Raw genomic sequence first — 22576 nt, 5'->3', positions numbered from 1 at the left:
GTATAACTAGAATAACCAATACAGAGAAGTGCTTAAAGGAGCTGATGGAGCTGAAAACCAAGGCTCGAGAACTACGTGAAGAATGCAGAAGCCTCAGGAGCTGATGCGATCAACTGGAAGAAAGGGTATCAGCGATGGAAGATGAAATGAAAGAAATGAAGCAAGAAGGGAAGTTTAGAGATAAAAGAATAAAAAGAAACGAGCAAACCCTCCAAGAAATATGGGACTATGTGAAAAGACCAAATCTACATCTGATTGGTGTACCTGAAAGTGACGGGGAGAATGGAACCAAGTTGGAAAACACTCTGCAGGATATTATCCAGGAGAACTTCCCCAATCTAGCAAGGCCGGCCGACATTCAGATTCAGGAAATACAGAGAATGCCACAAAAATACTCCTCGAGAAGAGCAACTCCAAGACACACAATTGTCAGATTCACCAAAGTTGAAATGAAGGAAAAAGTGTTAAGGGCAGCCAGAGAGAAAGGTCGGGTCACCCTCAAAGGGAAGGCCATCAGACTAACAGTGGATCTCTCGGCAGAAACCCTACAAGCCAGAAGAGAGTGGGGGCCAATAGTCAACATTCTTAAAGAAAGAATTTTCAACCCAGAATCTCATATCCAGCCAAACTAAGCTTCATAAGTGAAGGAGAAATAAAATACTTTACAGACAAGCAAATGCTGAGAGATTTTGTCACCACCAGGCCTGCCCTAAAAGAGCTCGTGAAGGAAGCACTAAACATGGAAAGGAACAACCGGTACCAGCCGCTGCAACAACATGCTGAATTGTAAAGACCATCAATGCTAGGAAGAAACTGCATAAACTAATGAGCAAAATAACCAGCTAACATCATAATGACAGGATCAAATTCACACATAACAATATTAACCTTAAATGTAAATGGGCTAAATGCTCCAATTAAAAGACACAGTCTGGCAAATTGGATAAAGAGTCAAGATCCATCAGTGTGCTGTATTCAGGAAACCCATCTTACGTGCAGAGACACACATAGGCTCAAAATAAAAGGATGGAGGAAGATCTACCAAGCAAATGGAAAACAAAAAAAGGCAGGGGTTGCAATCATAGTCTCTGATAAAACAGACTTTAAACCAACAAAGATCAAAAGAGACAAAGGAGGTCATTACATAATGGTAAAGGGATCAATTCAACAAGAAGAGCTAACTATCCTAAATATATATGCATCCAATACAGGAGCACCCAGATGCATAAAGCAAGTCCTGAGTGACCTACAAAGAGACTTAGACTCCCACACATTAATAATGGGAGACTTTAACACCCTACTGTCAACATTAGACAGATCAACGAGACAGAAAGTCAACAAGGATACCCAGGAATTGAACTCAGCTCTGCACCAAGCAGACCTAATAGACATCTACAGCACTCTCCACCCCAAATCAACAGAATATATATATTTTTTTAGCACCACACCACACCTATTCCAAAATTGACCACACACTTGGAAGTAAAGCTCTCCTCAGCAAATGTAAAAGAACGGAAATTATAACAAAATATCTCTCAGACCACAGTGCAATCAAACTTAGGATTAAGAATCTCACTCAAAACCACTCAACTACATGGAAACTGAACAACCTGCTCCTGAATGACTACTGGGTACATAACGAAATGAAGGCAGAAATAAAGATGTTCTTTGAAACCAACGAGAACAAAGACACAACATGCCAGAATCTCTGGGACGCATTCAAAGCAGTGTGTAGAGGGAAATTTATAGCACTAAATGCCCACAAGAGAAAGCAGGAAAGATCCAAAATTGACACCCTAACATCACAATTAAAAGAACTAGAAAAGCAAGAGCAAACACATTCAAAAGCTAGCAGAAGGCAAGAAATAACTAAAATCAGAGCAGAACTGAAGGAAATAGAGACACAAAAAACCCTTCAAAAAATTAATGAATCCAGGAGCTGGTTTTTGAAGGGATCAACAAAATTGATAGACCGCTAGCAGGACTAATAAAGAAAAAAAGAGAGAAGAATCAAATAGACGTAATAATAAATGATAAAGGGGATATCACCACCGATCCCACAGAAATACAAACTACCATCAGAGAATACTACAAACACTTCTATGCAAATAAACTAGAAAATCTAGAAGAAATGGATAAATTCCTCGACACATACACTCTCCGAAGACTAAACCAGGAAGAAGTTGAATCTCTGAATAGACCAATAACAGGATCTGAAATTGTGGCAATAATCAATAGCTTACCAACCAAAAAGAGTCCAGGACCAGATGGATTCACAGCACAATTGTACCAGAGGTACAAGGAGGAACTGGTACCATTCCTTCTGAAATTATTCCAATCAACAGAAAAAGAGGGAATCCTCCCTAACTCATTTTATGAGGCCAACATCATCCTGATACCAAAGCTGGGAAGAGACACAACCAAAAAAGAGCATTTTAGACCAATATCCTTGATGAACATTGATGCAAAAATCCTCAATAAAATACTGGCAAACCGAATCCAGCAGCACATCAAAAAGCTTACCCACCATGATCAAGTGGGCTTCATCCCTGAGATGCAAGGCTGGTTCAATATACGCAAAACAATAAATGTAATCCAGCATATAAACAGACCCAATGACAAAAACCAGATGATTATCTCAATAGATGCAGAAAAGGCCTTTGACAAAATTCAACAACCCTTCATGCTAAAAACTCTCAATAAATTAGGTATTGATGGGACGTATCTCAAAATAATAAGAGCTATCTATGACAAACCCACAGCCAATATCATACTGAATGGGCAAAAACTGGAAGCATTACCTTTGAAAACTGGCACAAGACAGGGATGCCCTCTCTCACCACTCCTATTCAACATAGTGTTGGAAGTTCTGGCCAGGGCAATTAGGCAGGAGAAGGAAATAAAGGGTATTCAATTAGGAAAAGAGGGAGTCAAATTGTCCCTGTTTGCAGATAACATGATTGTATATTTAGAAAACCCCATTGTCTCAGCCCAAAATCTCCTTAAGCTGATAAGCAACTTCAGCAAACTCTCGGGATACAAAATCAATGTACAAAAATCACAAGCATTCTTATACACCAACAACAGACAGCCAAATCATGAGTGAACTCCCATTCACAATTGCTTCAAAGAGAATAAAATACCTAGGAATCCAACTTACAAGGGATGTGAAGGACCTCTTCAAGGAGAACTACAAACCACTGCTCAATGAAATAAAAGAGGATACAAACAAATGGAAGAACATTCCATGCTCATGGGTAGGAAGAATCAATATCGTGAAAATGGCCATACTGCCCAAGGTAATTTATAGATTCAATGCCATCCCCATCAAGCTAACAATGACTTTCTTCACAGAATTGGAAAAAACTACTTTAAAGTTCATATGGAACCAAAAAAGAGCCCGCATCACCAAGTCAATCCTGAGCCAAAAGAACAAGGCTGGAGGCATCACACTACCTGACTTCAAACTATACTACAAGGCTACAGTAACCAAAACAGCATGGTACTGGTACCAAAACAGAGATATAGATCAATGGAACAGAACAGAGCCCTCAGAAATAACACCGCATATCTACAACTATCTGATCTTTGACAAACCTGAGGAAAACAAGCAATAGGGAAAGGATTCCCTATTTAATAAATGGTGCTGGGAAAACTGGCTAGCCATATGTAGAAAGCTGAAACTGGATCCCTTCCTTACACCTTATACAAAAATCAATTCAAGATGGATTGAAGACTTAAACGTTAGACCTAAAACCATAAAAACCCTAGAAGAAAACCTAGGCTTTACCATTCAGGACATAGGCATGGGCAAGGACTTCATGTCTAAAATACCAAAAGCAATGGCAACAAAAGCCAAAATTGACAAATGGGATCTAATTAAACTAAAGAGCTTCTGCACAGCAAAAAAAAAAACTACCATCAGAGTGAACAGGCAACCTACAAAATGGGAGAAAATTTTTGCAACCTACTCATCTGACAGAGGGCTAATATCCAGAATCTACAATGAACTCAAACAAATTTACAAGAAAAAAACAAACAATCCCATCAAAAAGTGGGTGAAGGACATGAACAGACACTTCTCAAAAGAAGACATTTATGCAGCCAAAAACCACATGAAAAAATGTTCACCATCACTGGCCATCAGAGAAATGCAAATCAAAACCACAATGAGATACCATCTCACACCAGTTAGAATGGCAATCATTAAAAAGTCAGGAAACAACAGGTGCTGGAGAGGATGTGGAGAAATAGGAACACTTTTACACTGTTGGTGGGACTGTAAACTAGTTCAACCATTGTGGAAGTCAGTGTGGCGATTCCTCAGGGATCTAGAACTGGAAATACCATTTGACCCAGCCATCCCATTACTGGGTATATACCCAAAGGACTATAAATCATGCTGCTATAAAGACACATGCACACATATGTTTATTGTGGCATTATTCACAATAGCAAAGACTTGGAACCAACCCAAATGTCCAAAATTAATAGACTGGATTAAGAAAATGTGGCACATATACACCATGGAATACTATGCAGCCATAAAAAATGATGAGTTCATGTCCTTTGTAGGGACATGGATGAAATTGGAAATCATCATTCTCAGTAAACTATCGCAAGAACAAAAAACCAAAAACCACATATTCTCACTCATAGGTGGGAATTGAACAATGAGAACACATGGACACAGGAAGGGGAACATCACACTCTGGGGCCTGTTGTGGGGTGGGGGGAGGGGGGAGGGATAGCATTGGGAGATATACCTAATGCTAGATGACGAGTTAGTGGGTGCAGCGCACCAGCATGGCACAGGTATACATATGTAACTAACCTGCACATTGTGCACATCTACCCTAAAAGTTAAAGTATAATAATTAAAAAAAAAATAAAAAAAATAGAAAGTTTTCATTTTGATTCAAAAAAAAAAAAAAAAAAAAAAAGGGTAGATTGCTGGTTACCAGAAGCCAGGAAGGTTAGCAGGGAGGAGTGGATGCAGAGAGGTTAATTAATGGGAACAAACATACAGTTACAAGAAATAAGACCTGGTATTTAATAGATCAATAAGGTGTCTAGAGTTAACATTAATCTATTTTACATTTCAAAATAGCTGAAAGAGAACAATTCTAATGTTCTTAGCATAAAGAAAAGATAAATATTTAAGGTGATGAATATCCTAATTACCCTGAACTGATTTTATGCAAAGGTATCAAATTATCACGTGTGCCCTCAAAATACATACATCTATTATGTGTCAATAAAAAAAGTAAAAATACCTAATGTTGAATAAATACATATTAGTTAAAATAATTATTTGAAGACACTTAACATCCAAGCCTGGTCCACTTGAAAGAAATTGTGAAACGTAAAATTAACCACTTACTTCAAAGAAAAGGAACTAGCCGAACTTAGTACTCCAATCACTACTAAATGTGATATAAAACAGTCAAAATCAGTTTGAGTACAGTTTAGGATATGAGAAGAGTAGTAGTGTGAGAAATATCTGCAAAGATAAGCTAAACATTTAATAGGGATAATTTCATACGGGAGAGTATTTTTTACTTAGTTCATGTGACAAAAGAAGACACTAAAGATGTTTGAGCAGAATGCCACGATCACAGCTCTATTTTACAGAAATTAACATCAGAAAATTAAACATGATCCTGGAATGAACCCTGAACAACAGCCAAAAATACTGGAACAATTGGGAAATTTGAATTAATTCTCTAGATTCCAGCATTTTATCAATGTTAACTTCCTGATATTGATATCTTGTTCTACTATGGTTATGAAAGAAAATGCTCTTGTATTTTAGCAAACACTAATGTGTGTAGAGGTAAAGAAACATCATATCTTCAATTTTAACATTTCAAAATAAAATATCTCATGCACACACAGTAGAGGGAGAAAAATAAAGTTAAGTATGAGAAAGTATTTACATTTGGGGAATTTAGGTGAAGAGTAAACAGAAATTCTTCATAAGATTTTTTTCAATATTTTTGAAAGTCTGAGACAATGTCAAAAAAGATTATTTAAAAAAGAAAAGTAATGTATCCACAACTTTAGACTAAGAGATTACTACTGTGGGAATTTGGGCATATCGTGATGAAAAGCTACTTTAGCAGCTTTTTAGAGAGAAAATGAGAGTCTATCAGAATTTAATAGACACTTATCTTTCAATTTAGCAACTCCGCGTTCGGCATCAGCCTCATGGAAATATACGTATTTGTGCACAAAGATATTTATTGCAACTCTATTTTGTATTTGGAGGAAAAACAAACTAAGTTTTTACTCAAAAAGAAATTAAATTAAGACACATTCATCCTATATAATAATAGCAGAAGCTCAATTTCTGAACACCTAATATGTCCCAGGTGAGGATCTGGAAAAAACTCTAGGACATGTTAAATTTTAAAAATCGCAAAACCCTACATAAGGTAAAATCCCATTTAGGTAATATCTTATTATGTTACATTATCTTTTATATTTAAAAATTAGATAGATGTTGAAAATGCCTAGAATGAGTTCTGAATAGATACAAAACAATGATGACCTCTGGGGAAGAGACAGAATAGTTTGAAGGAAAAAGGCTATGGACAGCAACTTTAAATACTGACTCTAAATACTTGTTTGTTTTATAATATTCAACATATTCAGGTATTACCTATGCAACTAAAAAATAAAAATTATGAAGTTAGTTGAAAAATAGAGTTATACTAGAGTGAGATTGTAGACTGCTGAAAGAGTCTGATTACATAGAATGAGAAAATGAATTAGGAGGGTGTCAGTCGGAATGGAGAGGAGGTGATAGGTATAAGAGGGAGAATTTATAGGACTTGATACATAAAGGGACAGACTGTGTGAGAAAGGAAGATGAATTTAACATGGGCAACTGGATTAGCAATGGCTTTAACAGAAATCAAAGATGAGAGAACCTGATTTTTGAGATGATAATTTTTACTTTAAAGACACTGAATTTGAGGTATCCGCAGATGCTCCAGGTAGATATACTGCAAATCTCCTAGAAATATATAATACTGAAAGCACACAGATCAGAACTACTCTGGAGTTCTGTGACTAAATCTTTTAGAAGAATTATAAAACAACTGTCAGCAGACACTCATTGTACTTCTTTGTTATGATCGTTTTCTAGTGTTCCATTTGTAGTTACACATACACACTTAATCCTGGGATAGCAATTCATATATACTTGGGTATTAAAATTGGTCTTAAGAGGCTACAATATTATATTACAGAAAAGTAATTCATTTATACTGTTTTCCACAAATAAATTTCTATATAATGAGATATGTCTTCAATATGGTACATCTTCCACTTAAAACTCTATATCTAGATCAAATTCCCTAATATGAATGAAACTTGCCAAAATAAAGGAACCAGATTATAAGCAAATATAATTATTACAAGTAAATATTTTAAGTGATTTAAATCCCATTCATTTTTTTTTCTTACCACAGTTCCATTAAAATGCTCTTGCCCTGGGTCTTAGAAGATATTAAGTCCATCAACAGGGTTACCTGTAGCACTGTAAAATTAGCCAGATATCACCTTTACAACTAGAGGGTGCTGAAGGACTACAAAGGATTCGATTATATCCCATTAAAAATAATATAATCAGTGAGAATCTTTTAAAAATGCAAGGCTTCAATAAATTGAATAGCACTGAATTACAGATGGCAATTTGCATAAACAATACTTTATTATTGAATTTGCCATACAAACTCGTAGCTGCAACAAAACTCTCCAGATAATGTAACATACTTCTTTAGTCTTATGTTTATCTATGTGAATTACTGATAGTTTTACTTCAGATATGGCAGAAAGACAAAGGTACATTGGATGTGATATTAAGAAATGGTGGTCTCATAAAATGAGACTTAGCGCTTACTTTTGGATTGGAACAAGTTCAAAGTAAGTAAATCTCAGTTGTCTAGACTTTTAACAAGAAAGAAAATACAAGTAGAAGTGAAGTCTAATACAAACAAAGCTATTATTTACTTAATCTCTAAATATTTTGTAACTAATCCCAAAATATTGAAATAAAAAATAAATTCAGAAAACATTTTTAATTTTACTTAAAATATGCAAGCATTTTAATAAAATAAAAAAGTTAAAATCTTTTAATAGTTATGGATTTCTTTTTCAACTTATTACTTCCCCTTGGTTTCTTAAAAATGATGTAAAATCACGTGTCTATTACTGCATTCCAATTTAAAAGATGTATGACTCATTTTAAGGCACAATGTTTTGTGTAATATGTACCAACAAATGAAATCCATGAAAATACATTTAGGTTTTAAGGTGGATTAAATAGAATTTTGTTTATCCTAAATATTTCGTCAATAAGGTATCTTTTTTTATTTTGTCAGAATTCAGTATACAGTTACATAAATATAAGTTTCCCTTTGTTTGAAAATGCTTACTGTGTATTACTATCTGATATTTTTGACAACACAAGCACACTTTAAAACGAGCTGATTTTACAAATTAATATTTTTTAACTTTATTTCTCCACAGAGCCTACATAATTATAACTGATATATTTCTACTTACAAAGTTTAAACAATATGTGATACAACCTTTTTAAATCTGTGATAATACCATCTAAAATTTTAAAAGAATAAGATGGCTTTCTTTGAAAGTTACAAGGAAGGAAATTTGAAATACTACATACATTAGAATGGTGACCATAGCAGGATTCAGCGTGCATATCATTTTATTATCAGAATTATCTGTATTATTTGCAGTTTACACTAACTGAAGAGAATTGTATGGATTATATTATGTAGTATGCTTGTCCTTCATTTGTTACTAAGCAATATGTTCACTATACATATATACATCGTTATTAGAGCACAGATATTACTTGATCATGCTGCCATTCAAAATTAAGGTGCCACAGTTTTATTACAATCAAATGGCATCCAAAATGCAATGTTGCCATGAAAATTCAAAAGTTCTCACAGATTGGCATTTATGAAAGGAGTAGGTCACAATGAAATGGAATTTTATTTTGTACAAATGGAAAAGATTTATCATAAATATATAGACCAATATATAACATTGAAGAACAAGAAGCAGAAAGGAAACAGTGCTCTTGCATAAAGATCAATTCGCTTTGCTGCTGTTGGAATAACAGGTTTCGCAGGGGGAGGCTTCTTGTTGTTCTTAGCCTGAGATTTCCCGAGTCCGTTGTTAACTTCAATGGGTTTTCCATAGCAGTCATAATTGGATAATTCAAAATCTCTTGGTAAGCTTCCAACAATGCTGAAGTCATTAGATCTCAGATCAGACTTAGAAGTACAAACTTTTTTGCATCTGGTCTCACCAACCTAAGAATAAATATTGAAGACAATGTATTTAAAATTTTTCTACTTACAAAACACATCTCTTCAAAGGATATTTTTAAAATTGCTAGTTTCTACAAGAAGCATTTGCTTATGTCACAAAGAACTAACAGAGAGAATGGTTATCTGATTAAACCATCAGATTGCCTGAGCATTTAGGGCTCTAAAATATTGCCTACATGATAAGGCTTATGTCATGGAATGAACTTTTGATTGGTTATTTCATGCTAAGGAATCAAAGCTCAGATGGATTTTAGGTGCTACCAGGCTTGTGAAAGTTCTCAGTTGTAGGACTAATAAATAAACATCCATTTTTGCTCCAATATTTAACCATGACAGAGACAATATTCTACAATGTATGGATTATAAAAATGTTCTGGTATTACTAGCCTTTGACTTCCCTATAGATCCTATTTCCAAGTAGAGCGGTTTATAAATTCTAAGTAATTTATCCCTCCAATGAGACAGACTTTCTCTAAGTCACATTCACAAACAAGGACTAAAAAATGGTCACAATTGTCATGAATCAAACGTTTACTAGTGATAGGCATTCCCAACTTGTTGGCTGAACTTAACCAAACACGCTCAGACAATACAAAGGAATTATGTATCCTTCAGATAGACCATATGCTACAGAGATTATTATTCAGTCACTAATTTCTGAATTATTAAATTTGAATAAATTCCCTATAATATATAAAATAATTACAGTTACAACATGGGTTTGAACTGCAAGGGTCCACTTATACATGGGCTTTTTTTGTATCTGTAGGTTCTGAATTTACATCCAAATGCAGATCAAAAATACAGTGTTCACAAAATCCATGGATATAGAGGGTCAACTTTTTGTATCCACAGGTTCCACAGGGCAGACTGCAGGGACTTGAGTATGCATAGATTTTGATATCTGCAGGGGATACTGGAACCAATTCCCCACAGATACAAAAGGACAATTATATTTTATGCTGAACTCTCTCTAGTAATCAAAATGCTCTTAGATTAGAGGAGTAGGCCAACACCAATGATTGAGAATAGCACTTACATATTACAAAAGTCCACAAAAAGGTTAGCTCTTGGCTAGATTGCTTCATTTTCTCACTGTTCTTACCATTGAGTTTTGCTATTCACCTTCAGAATCTTCACTATTGACATTTACTCAATTTTTATTGAACATGGAAACCATTTAATTGTATATTATTAGTATATCACAGTTACTCTAGTAACTGCTTTATTAATATAATTAATACATTGACTAATTCTATAGATTCTATTTACATTTACTAAATTATAGCTGGGTTAAAAACACTGTACCTCACACAATAAATAAAACAAATCTTTCCTCAACAGTACTTTAGGTACCAGGAGACTATCCTTTACCTGAATACACATATATTTATATATATATTTCCTAGACAAGAGCCAGATGGCAGTGTTCAAAGGTGGATAGCAAAAATGCTCAAGATAAACTGACTGACAAAACAAGTTAACTGTATTTATACATCCTTCTGTGATTATACATTTAAATTATTTCCATTTCTTCTCTAATTATGAGCATATATTGATGTTATATTTCTTAAGCTAGCATACAAATGTTGGCTTTGTTATTATATACTTTATGCCATATATATATTTGTAAAATGCCAGTGGGTAAGAAACTTTTAAAAAGATATTTATGTAAATATGTTTGCAGAAAAATACCCAAAAAATGTTGATGAGGAATGGGGATTGAGGAACTAGAAGTTCACCTTTCTATACATTTGATATTTGAAAAAAAAGATGTAAATCACCAACATGTTGACTTATTTAGCAATTGTTCATTATAAAATAGCCCAAATGGAAACATAGTCCCATCCTTGTTCAATAGGACTTTAATTGAGGTAGTATTTAATAGCATGATTTTTTATTCTAGACAGTTTCATTATCATACTACCTCATTTTTGTTACCAGTAATTTTCAGAAGTGACAGAAGTTTATATGATGAAAGTAAATGAGACACATATTCATAAGGAACAATTGAGAAATTATTAATTGTGTTAATATAGCCAAATTCGCTTTTAAGAATGTGTGTCAAGAAGTAGGCCAATGTGAAAAAAGTGGCTTCTTGTCCCCACCCCCTCACTCCACTTTTTTAATGTGCAGTTACAATTTACCAATTGTGAGAGCTCAACTGAGTGTGAAAGAGCAGTGCCTACATTTGCATGGCATCAAGAAGTATGGACAGGCTTTAGCCCCTATTAATTTATACTCTGTATCTAGCAAAATGTCTGACAAAAAAAAAATAGGAACTGGTTGATATGGTTTGGATATTTGTCTCCTCCAAATTTCATGTTGAAATGTGACTCCCGGTGTTGGAGGTGGGGCCTAGTGGGAGCTGTTTGGGTCATGGGGCCAGATCCCTCATGACTGGCTTGGTGTCCTCCCTGGAGTAATGAATGAGTTGTCCCTCTGTTAGTTCAAGTGAAAATTGACTGTTAAAAAGAGCCTAGCACCTGCCCTCCCTCTCACTCCCACTCTTGCCATCTGACATGCCGGCTTTCCTGCACCTTCCACCATAATTGTAACCTTCCTGAGGCCCTCATTGGAAGCAGATTCTGATGCCACGCTTCTAGTACAGCTTGCAAAACCATAAGCCAAATAAACCCATTTTCTTATAAATTATACAGCCTCACGTATTTCCTTTATAGCAGCACAAAATGGACTATACACAAGTCGAAAGAGTGAGAGAGAGAAAAAGCAGCAACTAAAATCGAAACTCTTTAAACATGACTTCAGGAAATGCACACACACACAGAAACATATACAAATATACATCTAATTTTTGCCCCATTTATCTAAATTAAATTTTTAAAAGACTACTTTCATCAATTTGTCCACCACCTCACCTCCAACAGTACTTGAACAGGCATGCATGCATGTGCACACACACACAGACTTGCACACTCACATCTGCCCTATTATTGTTACAGACAGAACATCAGACAGAAGACCACATTTAATCTTCAGTTTTCCAGTGCAGTTTGAGGAATGTGTGAGTCTACGCATGTATCAGTGAACTTTTGTAAAGAGTAACTCACTATCTTGATTGGAATAGAAGTGGAGAACAGACTGTACATATCAAATCTTTGCATTGCCCTAAGACTTCAGAGAAATCTTTAAAATCAAGGACTCTATGTGTATCATAGTTGCTCTTTCTCCCTTTAGAATTCCCCATTCTAAAGGCTTTAGGTGTATACATTATGCTTTTGAAGCTACTTATCATAACAAAGGAGTACTCTAGATTCTGCCAATAGACTTAATGGCTTAAAACCAAGTATATTTAGAATATACTGTAGAAATGCATTTGCTATAAATCATATTTTTATATCATTTTAGGTGTGGTTTTAGTATCTGTAAATAACTAAACAAATGGCCAAATTTATATAATATTATAACCTAGGCCACAAATAAATATTTCCAATTTTCTAATCTGTTTTATTTATATAACCATATAAATTCTGCCAGCAATGTAAATAATATTAGGATTCGATCCAGTATATTCAAACTATAGATATAGAATATTATGTTTATTCACAGAGATTACTTATAGTAAACATGTCAGTAAGAGAATAATTTTTTCAGTGTTGAAGCCATAACATTACAAAGCATTCCAAAAAAGCTGCAAATTGGTTATATTAAGTTTCTAGCCATTTAAGTCTTTAAAACGTCTCTTGGAGATATATTTGAAGATTCTTGTATTCAAGAATAAGTAGAGGTGCACATGTGGGGTGGACGGAACCTCTACTACAGAAGTAATTTTTAATGATAATGACATACTGAATAAAGAACAAGATTAGGTTCCCTAATGAGAAGTACTCAGGGCTTCTTAAATAGGTCATGGTTCATTAAGTAGTTGGCTAGTCTCCTTGCCCCATTCATCACAGATTTTACACAAAGAAAATTTTCTGTTACACCTTATTATCATATCAAATATATACATGAAAGTACAAAAGAGTTTACACTATAAATACTATTTTAAACAGTTATAACATCACATGAAAAGAGATGAAATAAACTGCTTATAAACAAGACATTAACCCTACTTAACACACATTCTTAAAAGCGAATTTGGCTATATTAACCTACAATTAATAATTTCTCAGTTGTTCCTTATTACAAATATGTGTCTCATTTACTTTCATCATATAAACTTCTGTCACTTCTGAAAATTATTGGCAACAAAAATGAGGTAGTGTGATAATGAAACTGTCAAGAATAAAAAACGATGCTATTAATAACTTTCTAATGCCTCCAACTTTAGCCTCTAAGATTTTCTTTGTGGTTCTTTTAAGTTTCATTCCACACAAATTTAAAAGCAAATAACTTCATGCAGTATTTCTTGACCAGAATAATTAGGCACGATTTCATGTCAATAATGGCATCCTCTACAGACAATAAAATATGTTCAGAGGGAATAATTTGTATATATTTTGCTAAATTTAAGTCCATTAAATCATTACCATTAAAAGATCTCCTTTACATATAAACAGCAGCTTTTATTTTCTAATTTATATAAAATTGTAGGCATAGGTACTATTTTCTTTGTCTTTTATTCATAAAACCTTTGTGTATGGCACATACTAGTGTTAGAAATAGGGTGACATTAACAACAGTAGGTTCTTAACTTCTTTGTTGAATAAAAATAGGAATACATGAATGAACAAACAAAAGTAACCAAGATATTGGAATGACTGAAAAAGCACCACTTTTACTGGGAAAAAAAATCCTCCAGACAATTATATAGGCATGGTAACATGTTTTTGTATACAGGCCACAAATTACAAAAACCTCATAGTAAAAGCTATACATTATCATTTAATTTTTTTCTACTTTTTAAATCATTCATTTCCTTAGGAAGCACAATATTATTTTATACATCAGCTTCAAACATTTCCTACAATCCAAATTATATTATGCTTCTATTAATTATTATTGTTATTCTATTGAATAACAATATTGAAATTATTTGGCAAAAGTTTGCATTTAGAAAGGCAAAGCACATTAGAACAAATGCATTTTGAAACCAAAAGTTTAATTACATTTTTCATTGCAAAACCATTGAATTAAAAAGATAATAATTTATAAATTTCTACTTTTATATCTTCTTTCATATGTCAATATGTAAAATCTTATGACTCATCAAGTTACACATTTGAGGTAAGTTATTTTTAGACTCATGTTATCATTTTGAAGCCTGTCTCAGGAAACAAATATTCTATGGGTACAAAGTTTATTCTGGAAAGTGCATTTTTGTCCTGTAAAGAATAAAAGTAATTTACATTTATTTCTAAAGACTAAAATTTCTGGTCAATTCTTAACTCTATGCATCTCTCGTTGTCTTTTGAAGCAAAATGTCACAGCAGTTTCAGAATTCAAACAAGTGTGTTTCTATGAGCAGCTAAAAACATAGAGAATTAAAATATAAAAGTTCTTATATGTGTTTAACTTTTATTTATTGGGTAATTATTTTAATTATTAGTTTTAATTTTAATGCTTTAAAGATAAACTTAAAATAACATAATTGGGTTTACTACTTCATGGATCCTCTCACCCTTGCTATCTATGTTCATAAATAATCTGAATGTATTCTACAATGCTCTAGAAAGCTGGTTCTAGATAGCCTCCTTCTATCAGTACCCCTACTTGATGGAATAGATTAAGGTATCAGGATCATTGCACATTAGTATTCTGTTACTACATTTAATTTAATGTAGTAACAGAATTTAATTTAATTGCTTATTAGTATTGTTACTACATTTAATTCCTGTGCTTATTGAGGACCTATAATATACCAGCCAATGGAGCTGATCATAGGGATTACCAGGAATCAAGCACCTATTCTATAGAGCATCCTTGCTTTCTGTATCCAAATCTCTTAACCAGAGGTCAAGTTAGAGGGGATTGGTGGGCTGGAAATGTGAGGAAGTGGTAAAAGATAGGGAGATGTAAATCGAGGAGTAGATAACAAGTGTCAAAAAATCAGGTAGAGAACACTTCCACATAAAATAAGGCTCTCAGGTAATCTTCCTTCCATTTCTGGCCTGGAGAAATAACTGCATGTTTTAGAAGGGGAAGCACAGTTTCTCACAAACAGTATGCTTTCAATACCAGTTCTTCGTCATGCCAAAGCATGCCCTTAAGCAATCCCTTAGTTCTTCTGGATATTATGTGGCTTCTTAGACTTGGGTGGCAAAAGAGACAAAAAAAAATACTGGTAAAGGGAATAATAATTATTCCAAATGTTTGTCTTCCTGGTGTAGGATTGTAGTAAGTCTGAAATGACCCAGTAGACAGAACAACAACAACAATGAAAGTGTTAAGAGTAGCCCATTGATAAATCTATTTAATTATTAGAGTGTGGTAGGCAGGGTGCAGGTATGATGAGGATTCTGAGGGCCTCGAAAAGCATAGAGGACTTCTACATCCAGGAAGATAGAGTAGACATACCTTTCCTATTCTTCCTGCTAAGTTCAATACAAAATCCTGGACATTATATTAAAACACACACACACACACACACACTCACACACACAGACAGACTATAAAAGGGAGAGAAGAGGAAGCAGATCAGCCTGGGGACTCAGGATCCAAGGAACCATAAAATGGTGAGTTCCTGCATTCCCTTTTTGTCTCATATAATCCAAGATTTGGAGCTAAAGAAGCCAGCAAGTGGAAATGCCAATGGGTGCAGCCAAAAACACCCCAACGGCCTCCTATGTTTAGCCAGAAGACAAAGAAAGGGGCAGCCCAGCAATACAGAACACTTTTAGATATTAACCTCTCTATTCTTGCCAAATACTACAGAAAAAAATATGCTCCCACCCCACCCCAACAGACATACCAGCAATGTCCAAGAGGTGAGGGGGCCAAGGCTTGGACTTTAAAAAGGCTGTGATGATCATAGGTTCCAAGATGGCTGAATAGGAACAGCTCCAGTCTACAGCTCCCAGAATGAGTGATGCAGAAGATTGGTGATTTCTGCATTTCCAACTGAGGTACCGGGTTCATCTCACTGGGGCTTTTCCGACTGTTGGTGCAGCCCACGGAGCAGGGTCGGGCACTGCCTCACAGGGAAGTGCAAGGGGTTGAGGAACTCCCTTTCCTAGCAAAGGGAAGCTGTGACAGATGGTACCTGGAAAATCAGGACAATCCCACCATAATACTGTGCTTTTCCAATGGTCTTAGCAAATGGCACACCAGGAAATTATATCCCATGCGTGGCTTGGAGGGTCCCATGCCCACGGAGCCTCGCTCACTGCTAGCACAGCAGTCTGAGATCGAACTGTGAGGTGGAAGCAAGGCTGGGGGAGGGGTGCCCACCATTGCTGAAGCTTGAGTAGGTAAACAAAGTGGCTGAGAAGCTCAAACTGGGTGGAGCCCACCACAGCACAAGGAGGCCTGCCTGCCTCTCTAGACTCCACCTCTGGGGGCAGGCCTAGCTGAACAAAAGGCAGCACAAACTTCTGCAGACTTAAAATGTCCCTGTCTGACAGCTTTGAAGAGAGTAGTGGTTCTCCCAGCACAGAGTTTGAGATCTGAGAATGGACAGACTGCCTCCTCAAGTGGGTCCCTGACTCCTGAGTAGCCTAACTGGGAGACATCTCACAGTAGGGGCCAACTGACACCTCATACAGCCAGGTGCCCCACTGAGATGAACCCTCCAGAGGAAGGATCAGGCAGCAACATTTGCGGTTCTGCAATATTTGCTGTTCTGCAGCCTCCGCTGCTGATACCCAGGCAAACAGGGGCTGGTGTGGACCTCCGGCAAACTCCAACAGACCTGCAGCTGAGGGTCCTAACTGTTGGAAAACTAACAAACAGAAAGGATATACACACCAAAACCGCACCTGTATGTCACCATCATCAAAGAACAAAGGTAGATAAAACCACAAAGATAGGGAGAAACCAGAGTAGAAAAGCTGAAAATTCTAAAAATCAGAGCTCCTCTTCTCCTCCAAAGGAATGCAGCTCCTCGCCAGCAATGGAACAAAGCCAGATGGAGAATGACTTTGACGAGTTGAGAGAAGAAGGCTTCAGACGATCGGTGGTAATAAACTTCTCTGAGCTAAAGGAGGATGTTCAAACCCATTGCAAAGAAGCTAAAAACCTTGAAAAAAGACTAGATGAATGGTTAACTAAAATAAACAGTGTAGAGAAATCCTTAAATGACCTGATGGAGCTGAAAACCATGGCACGAGAACTACGTGATGCATTCAAAAGCTTCAGTTGCCGATTTGATCAACTGGAAGAAAGGGTATCAGTGATTGAAGATCAAATGAATGAAATGAAGCGAGAAGAGAAGTTTAGATAAAAAAGAGTAAAAACAAATGAACAAAGCCTCCAAGAAATATGGGACTATGTGAAAAGACCAAATCTACGTCTGATTGGTGTACCTGAAAGTGACAGGGAGGATGGAAACAAGTTGGAAAACACTCTGCAGGATATTATCCAGGAGAACTTCCCCAACCTAGCAGGGCAGGCCAACATTCAAATTCAGGAAATACAGAGAATGCCACAAAGATACTCCACGAGAAGAACAACTCCAAGACACATAATTGTCAGATTCACTAAAGTTGAAATGAAGGAAAAAATGTTAAGGGCAGCCAGAGAGAAAGGTCAGATTACCCACAAAGGGAAGCCCATCAGACTAACAGCAGATCTCTTGGCAGAAACTCTACAAGCTAGAAGAGAGTGGGGGCCAATAGTCAACATTCTTAAAGAAAAGAATTTTCAACCCAGAATTTCATATCCAGCCAAACTAAGCTTCATAAGTGAAGGAGAAATAAAATCCTTTACAGACAAGCAAATGCTGAGAGATTTTGTCACCACCAGGCCTGCCCTAAAAGAGCTCCTGAAGGAAGCACTAAACATGGAAAGGAACAACCTGTACCAGCCACTGCAACAACATGCTGAATTGTAAAGACCATCAATGCTAGGAAGAAACTGCATCAGCTAATGAGCAAAACAACCAGCTAACACCATAATGACAGGATCAAATTCACACATAACAATATTAACCTTAAATGTAAATGGGCCAAATGCTCCAATTAAAAGACACAGACTGGTAAATTGCATAAAGAGTCAAGACCCATAAGTGTGCTGTATTCAGGAGACCCATCTCATGTGCAGCGACACACATAGGCTCAAAATAAAGGGAAGAAGGAAGATCCACCAAGCAAATGGAAAACCAAAAAAGCAGGAGTTGCAATCATAGTCTCTGATAAAACAGACTTAAACCAACAAAGATCAAAAGAGACAAAGAAAGCCATTACATAATGATAAAGGGATCAATTCAACAAGAAGAGCTAACTATCCTGAATATATAGGCACCCAATACAGAAGCACCCAGATTCATAAAGCAAGTCTTTAGAGACCTACAAAGAGACTTAGACTCCCACATAATAAGAATGGGAGACTTTAACACCCCACTGTCAACATGAGTCAGATCAACGACACAGAAAGATAACAAAGATATCCAGGAATTGAACTCAGCTCTGCACCAAGCGGGCCTAATAGACAGCTACAGAACTCCCCACCCCAAATCAACAGAGTATACATTCTTCTCAGCACCACATCACACTTATTCCAAAATTGACTACATAGTTGGAAGTAAAGCACTCCTCAGCAAATGTAAAAGAACAGAAATTATAATAAACTGTCTCTCAGACCACAGTGCAATCAAACTAGAACTCAGGATTAAGAAACTCACTCAAAACTGCTCAACTACATGGAAACTGAACAACCTGCTCCTGAATGACTACTGGATACATAACGAAATGAAGGCAGAAATAAAGATGTTCTTTGAAACCAATGAGGACAAAGACACAACATACCAGAATCTCTGGGACACATTTAAAGCAGTGTGTAGAGGGAAATTTATAGCACTAAATGCCCACAAGATAAAGCAGGAAGATCTAAAATTGACACCCTAACATCACAATTAAAAGAACTAGAGAAGCAAGAGCAAACACATTCAAAAGCTAGCAGAAGGCAAGACATAACTAAGATCACAGCAGAACTGAAGGAGACAGAGGCACAAAAAACTCTTCAAAAATCAATGAATCTAGGAGCTGGTTTTTTGAAAAGATGAACAAAATCGATAGACCACTAGCAAGACTAATAAAGAAGAAAAGAGAGAAGAATCAAACAGATGCAATAAAAAGTGATAAAGGGTATATCACCACCAATCCCGCAGAAATACAAACTACCATCAGAGAATACTATAAACACCTCTACACAAATAAACTAGAAAATCTAGAAGAAATGGATAAATTCCTCGACACAGACACCCTCCCAAGGCTAAACCAGGAAGAAGTTGAATCCCTGAATAGACCAATAGCAGATTCTGAATTTGAGGCAATAATTAATAGCCTACCAACCAAAAAAAGTCCAGGACCAGATGGATTCACAGCCAAATTCTACCAGAGGTACAAAGAGGAGTTGGTACTATTCCTTCTGAAACTATTCCAATCAACAGAAAAAGAGGGAATCCTCCCTAATTCATTTAATGAGGCCAACATCATCCTGATACCAAAGCCTGGCAGAGCCACAACAAAAAAAGAGAATTTTAGATGAATATCCCTGATGAACATCGATGCCAAAATCCTCAATAAAATACTGGCAAACCGAATCCAGCAGCACATCAAAAAGGTTATCCACCACGATCACATTTGCCTCATCCCTGGGATGCAAGGCTGGTTCAACATATGCAAACCAATAAATGTAATCCATCCTATAAACAGAACCAAAGACAAAAAACCAGATGATTATCTCAATAGATGCAGAAAAGGCCTTCAACAAAATTCAACATCCTTCATGCTAAAAACTCTCAATAAATTAGGTATTGATGGGACATATCTCAAAATAATAAGGGCTATTTATGACAAACCCACAGCCCAATATCATACTTAATGGGCAAAAACTGAAAGCATTCCTTTGAAAACTGGCACAAGACAGGGATGCTCTCTCTTAGCATTCCTATTCAACATAGTGTTGGAAGTTCTGGCCAAGGCAATCAAGCAGGAGAAAGAAATAAAAGGTAGTCAATTAGGAAAAGAGGAAGTCAAGTTGTCCGTGTTTGCAGATGACATGATTGTATATTTAGAAAACCCCATTGCCTCAGCCCAAAATCTCCTTAAGCTGATAAGCAACTTCAGCAAAGTCTCAGGATACAAAATCTATGTGCAAAAATCACAAGCATTCCTATACACCAATAACAGAAAAACAGAGAGCCAAATCATGAGTGAACTCCCATTCACAATTGCTTCAAAGAGAATAAAATACCTAGGAATCCAACTTACAAGGGATGTGGAGGACCTCTTCAAGGAGAACTGCGAACTAGGAAATAGTTCAAGGAAATAAAAGAGGATACAAACAAATGGAAGAACAGTCCATGCTCATGGATAGGAAGAATCAATATCGTGAAAATGGCTATACTGCCCAAAGTAATTTATAGATTCAATGCCATCCCCATCAAGCTAGCAATGACTTTCTTCATAGAATTGGAAAAAACTACTTTGAAGGTCATATGGAACCTAAAAAGAGCCTGCATTGCCAAGACAATCCTAAGCAAAAAGAACAAAGCTGGAGGCATCACGCTACCTGACTTCAAACTCTACTACAAGGCTACAGTAACTAAAACAGCATGGTACTGGTACCAAAACAGAGATATAGACCAACGGAACAGAATAGAGCCCTTGGAAATAATACCACACATCTACAACCATCTGATCTTTGACAAACCTGACAAAAACAAGAAATAAGGAAATGAATCTCTATTTAATAAATGGTGCTGGGAAAACTGGCTAGCCACATGTGGAAAGCTGAAACTGGATCCCTTCCTTACACCTTATACAAAAATTAATTCAAGATGGATTAAAGACTTAAATGTTAGACCTAAAATCATAAAAACTCTAGAAGAAAACCTAGGCAATACCATTCAGGACATAGGCATGAGCAATGACTTCATGACTAAAACACCAAAAGCAATGGCAACAAAAGCCAAAATTGACAAATGGGATCTAATTAAACTAAAGAGCTTCTGCACAGCAAAAGAAACCACCGTCAGAGTGAACAGGCAACCTACAGAATGGGAGAAAATTTTTACAATCTACCCATCTGACAAAGGGCTAATATCCAGGATCTACAAAGAACTGAAACACATTTACAAGAAAAAAAAACCCATCAAAAAGTGGGCAAAGGATATGAACAGACACTTCTTAAAAGAAGACATTTATGCAGCCAACAGACACATGAAAAAATGCTCATCATAACTGGTCATCAGAGAAATGCAAATCAAAACCACAATGAGATACCATTTCAAACCAGTTAGAATGGTGATCGTTAAAGTCAAGAAACAACAGGTGCTGGAGAGGATGTGGAGAAATAGGAATGCTTTTACACTGTTGGTGGGACTGTAACTATTTCAACCATTGTAGAAGACAGTGTGGCAATTCCTCAAGGATCTAGAACTAGAAATACCATTTGACCCAGCCATCTCATTACTGGGCATATATCTAAAGGATTATAAATCATGCTGCTATAAAGACACATGCACACATATGTTTATTGCGGCACTATTCACATTAGCAAAGACTTGGAACCAACCCATATGTCCATCAGTGATAGACTGGATTAAGAAAATGTGGCACACATACACCATGGAATACTATGCAGCCATAAAAAGGATGAGTTCATGTCCTATGTAGGGACACGGATGAAGCTGGAAACAATCATTCTGAGCAAACTATCACAAAGACAGAACACCAAACACCGCGTGTTCTCACTCATAGGTGGGAATTGAACAATGAGATCACTTGGACACAGGGTAGGGAACGTCACACACCCCGGCCTGTCGTGGGGTCGGGGGAGCAGGGAGGGATAGCATTAGGAGATATACCTAATGTAAATGATGAGTTAACGGGTGCAGCACACCAACATGGCACACGTATACATATGTAACAAACCTGCACATTGTGCACATGTACCCTAGAATTTAAAGTGTAATCATTAAAAGTCTGTGATGAGGCAGCCCGATCCACACTGAAGTACAGTGTCAAGTGGTGATTGAGGACTTCCATCACTGTAGACCAGTAACAAGGCCCTGATCCCTGCCATAGTGTCTGTGGAAACTATGTAGGGAGTATGGACTTAAACCTACACCCAGCAGTAAC

The 22576-nt window shown here is 36.3% G+C and overlaps 1 protein-coding gene across 3 annotated transcripts in view; it reads right to left on the bottom strand.

Moving 5' to 3' along the window:
- Positions 1 to 7701: 7701 nt before the first annotated feature.
- GLRB (glycine receptor beta) overlaps positions 7702 to 22576 on the bottom strand; it is a 96194-nt gene continuing 81319 nt past the window's right edge. For all 3 annotated transcript variants that reach the window (XM_004040556.5, XM_055384213.2, XM_019026063.4), the window contains exon 10: positions 7702 to 9353. In XM_004040556.5, the coding sequence (XP_004040604.1) occupies positions 9057 to 9353 (297 nt within the window). In that variant the 3' untranslated portion in view covers positions 7702 to 9056. The remainder of the gene's footprint in view (positions 9354 to 22576) is intronic.

Source organism: Gorilla gorilla, chromosome 3 (genome assembly GCF_029281585.2).
Source record: "Gorilla gorilla gorilla isolate KB3781 chromosome 3, NHGRI_mGorGor1-v2.1_pri, whole genome shotgun sequence".
NCBI classification, from domain to species: Eukaryota; Metazoa; Chordata; class Mammalia; order Primates; family Hominidae; genus Gorilla; species Gorilla gorilla.
The sequence above is the reverse complement of the archived record's forward strand: the minus strand, read 5'-3'. Positions and strand labels throughout refer to the sequence as shown.